Here is a 6200-nt window from a genome sequence, read left to right as displayed (position 1 = left end):
TTTGGATGTTCCACGACTCTTAATGTGAGAGTGAAAGATGACCACAACACTACTTAACGAATAACAATTTTAGAATTATCCTGATTTTATTTCGACGTTTCCTGAGAATCGGAGTTTACTATTGTCTCTGATTATTTTAAGACTCTTGACAGAGGCAGCATTACAGTATTTGTTGTGCTCAATTTATGGGCATTATGGACAGGAAAATCTTACTGGACACCAATCTGCGAGTATAACGTAAAATGTAAGGAAGAAATAACACAATGTGAACACATTTTGCAAGTGTTTCGTGCAGAAAATATACTTAAATTTAATACGAAATTGCAGTGTGTCTAATTTTGCGTGTCTGATTTCGTAAGGCTGTGTTTGTATAGCTTGTTAGTATTGCTTACAAGGCCGTTAAGGGGGTCGTTTGGTATATGCTGCTATAAAATTAGGCTACAAAGTGAGTGAGGCAGTGAAACGATGGCGGACAACGTCTTGGCCATGTGTTTGCTGCTTTTGGTAGCATCTGAGTGCCGAGGCGGACTTCCTGAGGACGAGAAGTACACGACCAGGTCAGACCTTCAGACGTACACAAAAATGTGACGTGGCATTTGTGCAGAAAATGTCGTAAGGTTTATACTTTCGCAGGCATCACGGACATGTTTGGACGTTTCGTGCGTGGAACATGCACTTAAGTCTCAACGTAAAAAAGAAACAGACCAACCTTGAAAATAATAAATGCCATAAAACAGAATATACGTATTTATTTTCGTTCTTGCACAAACTGGATATTCACAATCTGTACTTTCCACCAGGTAGTACCAGCGTGTTTGTCACGGACGGTGAGGAGTGAGGGATGTGAGTGTAGGCGTTTGCCTTTTACCGCTTTGTTTGGAGGTTTGCGTGATCTAGACCAGTGGTCTTCAACCGGTGGTCCGCGGACCGGCGCCGGTCCGCGAAAGCTTTCACCATGCTTTCACCCGACTATACTGCTACACGATTCGGGGAATTCCCAATGTTGCGGGGCGCTGCACGCGATGAGTATAGACGAAGTGCGCGGCCGCCGAATGAGAGTATTGCGTCAGCTCGCCTGGGGAGTAACGCTGCAAGGGCGAGCTGGCCGAAATTCTTTAAAAACAAAGGATCGGCTGTGTTAAGTGAGAAAGTAGGGGGAGGACTCACATGTGGTCTTTTTGGGGGAGTGAGCTAGCAGTGGTAGTCGTAAAGGGTGTCGTGGACAGTCGTGGAAAGTTTCTTGACTGTATAAGGTTAAGACGTTTATAAGCTAGTGTTTTGAAATAAATACATAATAAAGGTATAATTAGATTAACAGTAAATCATTATCGCTCCGTTACACATCCGATCCCCGTGAAAGACCCTGAGCACCCGAGCTAGCTGGAGCAAACAACTAACCAAGGACGGTTATAACACGTTGCAAGAATTCTTATTTTATGGCGCTCGTGCGTATTGTTTTTTTTAATATTGTGTTGTGGAATTTCGGAAAACAAATTATTTCTTTCGTAAAATTTGAAACCCTACAAGATGGATAAACAGCAGAGGCAAGGACAATATTCAGAAGAAAATTAGTGATGGTGCCGAAAGTATGCCAAGTACTAGTGCTTCAAGTTTAGAAGAAACAAAGAAAAAGAAATATCCTGATACTTCGGAATGTGCAATACAAACCAAAAAGAGAAAAGGAAACTTTGTTACGCATTACGATAAGGAATATTTAAAGCTTGGTTTTATTGTAGCCCCTGGCAGTGAACTATCGCCACGGCCTTTGTATGTAATATGTTCCGAAGTTCTTTCAAATGACGCTATGAAACCGTCCAAACTGGATCGTCATTTGCATTCGAAGCATAGAGATTTCACTGATAAGCCACAGCCTTGCGTCTTAGATGTCGTACAAGAAATTTTGGGTCCTCAAGCCACTAAGAAACTAGAGGCTATACCGCTTTCGTACACCACTATTCAGAGGAGAATTGTTGACATGGCCATCGATGTTGAAAAGGGAGTTGTAGAGGGGATAAAGAAATCGAGATGTTTCGCGATCCAACTTGATGAATCAACTGACGTGAGTAACCATGCTGTCCTACTTTGCTTCGTGAGGTACAGTGAAGATGAAGACTTAAGGGAAGAACTTCTTTGTTGCCTTGATTTACCTGGACGGACCACTAGTTCAGAGTATTTTCAAGCACAGGGCTTAGACTGGAGCAAATGTGTTGGTGTGCGTAAGGACGGTGCTGCGAGCATGACTGGTCGTCGCTTAGGAGTAGTTGCGAAAATAAAGGAAGTCGCGCACCCAGAAGTTTTGTTCACTCACTCTGTGATCCACCGGCAGCATCTAGCTGCAAAGAAGCTTTCTACTGAACTAAACACTGTGATGAATGACGCTGTGAAGATCATTAACGAATTTCGTAGTCGAGCTACGAACTCCAGGCTGTTCACGACATTGTGTGAGAGTATGGACTCACATCACCAACATCTCCTTCTCCATGCAGAAGTGAGAGTTCTTGCACGCCCGTTCGAACTTAGAGGAAAAAGTAAAGCAGTTTCTGCGAGAGCGAAAATCTGACCTAGTAGAGCCTTTATTTAATGAGGAATGGATGACTAAGCTTACGTATATGGCGGACATATTTAACCTTATGAACGAACTTAATATTTCTCTTCAGGGGTCTTGTACGAATATTTTTACACTAAGAAATAAAATGGATGCGTTCAAAAAGAAGCTGGCTCTTTGGGATAGTCGCGTACAAGAGGAAGACATAGAAATGTTTCCACTTTTGGGAGAATTTTTGAATGCTGCTGATATCAACCAGAAAGTCATATTCAACATAATAAGCCAACATTTAAGAGCGTTAGCTGAAAACTTTAATAATTATTTCCCTGAAAATGAAGATCCGCGTAAAGGTAACCTCTGGATTAATAATCCCTTTTTGGAAGATATAAAATCATGCGCACTTGATCCTCGTGAGAAAGAAAAACTGATCGAGTTGTCTTCTGATGTCACTCTGGTGTCCAGACATAAAATGCAATCATTGCCTCAATTTTGGATATCCCTCGATAAAGAATATCCATGTCTGAGTTATAAAGCTATAAAATTGTTGGTCGTTTTTTCGACTTCCTATTTGTGTGAAAAGACTTTTTCAGCTATGTCAGTAATAAAAACCAAACAGAGAAATCGAACTGACGTTAATCCAGCGCTTCGTCTCTCAGAAACAACGCTGCAACCACGTACATCAAATTTGCTTACAAAGAAGCAGCAGAAGATGTCGCACTAACCAACAATTGTAATTTTATAACATTAGATTTAATAAATACAATTCTATCTGCATTGGTTTTCACTTCTGGCTGACGCCGGGCCGCGAGTGTTAAAAGGTTGAAGACCACTGATCTAGACATTTGGTAGGACTCCTCAGCCAGCGCGGCCACTGTGATGGCTCCAATGTTGTAATTATTACAACACGTAAACATTATAATTTGTCCATTTAACTGAGAACTGAGCATGAATCTCTGTGACACAGGATCTGGCCCTCAGAGAGAATAAATATTGTGAGATTTCAGGTTCTCACGGCGGTCATAAAGGCGACGACAGCCTTCTGGGATCCTGCGCAGTGTAGATAAAAAATCATACTTGTCATCGGCGTTGATATTTTAGGTCGTGAGGTCGTGTGGACTTCTAGGTAGTTGCCAGCGTTTTGGAGAGACATCGCCCATGAAGATGGAGGTGGTATGTTCTTCTGAAACACCGGCTTCTACCTGAAAATCCTCGCGGCCGATATTTTAACCGCCGCGAGAAGTTATTTGAAATAGTTCGTCGTTGAAGGCGCGACGGAATTTGTGTTGCAGGTGGGACAACTTAAACGTAGACGAGATTTTACGCAGTAACCGCCTCATTAACAATTACGTCAAGTGCCTGTTGGACAAAGGCCCCTGCACCCCGGATGCCGTCGAGCTGAAGAGTGAGTGTTTGAAGTGCCGCAAGGCAGAAACGAAGCCAGCCAGCGAGCCTCTTTTTAGTTTTTCGTTATTCATTTTTGTTTCCTGAAGATCTAGATTAAAATGTGACACAAATAAGAACATGCGAGTCGTGATTACCATTTTAAACTGGTTTGGTTAAATAATCAGTATAAATTATATGCGTTATAACAAAATTCCATGTTCCAGTTTCATTATGAGATAAGATATCTTGCATAAGGTTAGTGACGATTTATATATTATCAAAACAACAAACTTCCTGGGAATTGTTCAGAGCCATTATTTAATTAAAAACGACGTCTCGGAAACCGAAATGTCTCACGACTCGTGTAGAACTATTTACACAACAGACTTATCGTTTGATAGAAATTATAATTTGACCTTAACTGGTGACATGTTTCGACAATGAAACGTTAATATCTGGTCAGCCTTTCAGTGCGCCAAAGTTAACGTATTCATGTTTGTTCTAGTTTGACAGCGACAATTAAGCACTGTAAATTTAACACTGAGACAAATATATAAAAAGAACATGTCTGGTAGGCTGTTACGAAAATGACGAATGAAATTTGTTTATGGCAGGGACTCTTCCAGATGCCCTGGAGACAGACTGCTCTAAATGCAGTGATAAGCAAAAGTCCGGTTCCACTAAAGTGATCCATTTTCTAATCGATAACAAGAAGGAAGACTGGGAGAAGTTGGAAGCAAGATACGACCCGTCTGGTGCTTATAGGATCAAATACGAAGCAGAAGACAAAGAGAGTGACGTGAACATCTCACCAGCTGAAGAATGAACACCCTGTATATGATTAAAATTCGAGGAGGAGATTACAGTACGAGACGTTCCTTTGTTGTTTCGATTCCAGGCATTTGTATTTTTTTTTTCAATTCTTGTGTATTGTGAGTAATTCGGGAAAATAAGTCTTTCTTAGCGTGCCTCGTTCAATGCCCGTTCTTCGCAGTGCAGTTGGTCATGAAAATATAAAAGAGTAACGACTATATTTTGAATTTATAGAAAAATGAATAATCGCGAGTCAAGTGGCGTGGATATGAGTACTTATCCAATTGATCATGGTCGCCCGGATAATGAGAAACTTTACAGAACCGTATTTAGAACCTTCTAAGTCTAACATAAAGAAATATCGTCTACTAATTCTATCTTCGGTTATGAATTTGTTTGTAGTTCTATTTACAAAATTTAATTCAAATGTGTAAAATAGATAATGTTTGGAAAGTTTCTAGTTAGTGACATTTCTGTACATGTAATAAGCACGTTATTGATTTTAATAAATATTTCTGATTATGCTTATATTCTGCTTATGAAATTAAAAATAATTCTGTGGCTTAAATCGTGCGTTATAAATCGGTGTGAAAGGATTTTAAGAGGAAATACAATATTATTAAAAAAAAGTTATTCTTAATTTACTCTCCTGATAGGCATTTAATCGTAACTGAAACGGTCCAAACACAGAGTAGTACATGGAAAAGTGTATAATTTTCTGAAGTGTTAAATATATCTTGATATTCAGCATTTGAAATGGTCGTATTTCCTGTGTCTGTGAATGTTGCCAATGTTTCTGCTGTAAAAATAAGAAATCAAAACACAGTTGCAGTTGCCATGACACGTATCAACATTCTAACCGAATCCAGTGTCCATCTCTTCCTACTTAACACTTACTCGTTCAAAATTCGCTTCGTGGATCTGAGGCAAACCACGAAGAATGTCAGTCAGGATAGCAGGTTCCCCAACCGAGATTTTAACCTTAGACTTTCTAGAATATGAGGCTGCAGTTTCGAGGTGACTTTCAGTTAATGTTCATGCTAGTAATAATGGAGTTTCGTCCACTGAATTCCTGGAACTGCCGAGTAAATAATGATTAATAAGCAGGTGCCTTGCTGACACGTTTGTTCGCCTAGTGTTAGGTAAACAGTGGGGCACGTTCTCAGAATATATGTCGCGGGCAGAGCAGGTAAGAATGTAGAATAAAACAAGTTCTGAATATGATAATTTCGGGAATATTAAAGGTTGTTTCATATGACTTGAGGGTTCTAGTGCCCCTACCTTACAGGTTTAGGTCTTTACATTTGACAAGCTATAATCATGACTCAGTCAATAGCATCATGACTCTTTCGTTAGAGATTCTGCCATTGAATCATCAATCCTCGTTCATTATTTTCTGAGAAAAGTAGCCTACAGGTATACCCATGCGATAATTAGACTGTAAGCCCTCGGCTTAACC

The 6200-nt window shown here is 40.1% G+C and overlaps 1 protein-coding gene across 1 annotated transcript; it reads left to right on the top strand.

Annotated features, from left to right (window-relative positions):
* Positions 1 to 401: 401 nt before the first annotated feature.
* LOC110826702 (ejaculatory bulb-specific protein 3) lies at positions 402 to 5498 on the top strand. The gene is made up of 3 exons (XM_022057578.2): positions 402 to 557; positions 3835 to 3947; positions 4543 to 5498. Exons 1-3 carry the CDS (start codon positions 466 to 468, stop codon positions 4752 to 4754), a joined length of 417 nt encoding a protein of 138 aa, XP_021913270.1. The 5' UTR covers positions 402 to 465; the 3' UTR covers positions 4755 to 5498.
* The last annotated feature ends 702 nt before the right edge of the window (positions 5499 to 6200 follow it).

This window comes from Zootermopsis nevadensis, unplaced genomic scaffold (assembly GCF_977971745.1).
Source record: "Zootermopsis nevadensis isolate Lab colony 2312 unplaced genomic scaffold, Znev_1.0 Znev_ptg000028l, whole genome shotgun sequence".
NCBI classification, from domain to species: domain Eukaryota; kingdom Metazoa; phylum Arthropoda; class Insecta; order Blattodea; family Termopsidae; genus Zootermopsis; species Zootermopsis nevadensis.
This window is presented reverse-complemented; position numbering and strand designations above follow the sequence as displayed.

Coding starts and splice junctions, on each gene's coding strand:
- LOC110826702 (XM_022057578.2), top strand. CDS start 466: ATGGCGGACAACGTCTTGGCCATGTGTTTGCTGCTTTTGGTAGCATCT. Junction 558..3,834: donor GACGAGAAGTACACGACCAG/GTCAGACCTTCA, acceptor TTTGTGTTGCAG/GTGGGACAACTTAAACGTAG. Junction 3,948..4,542: donor GGATGCCGTCGAGCTGAAGA/GTGAGTGTTTGA, acceptor TGTTTATGGCAG/GGACTCTTCCAGATGCCCTG.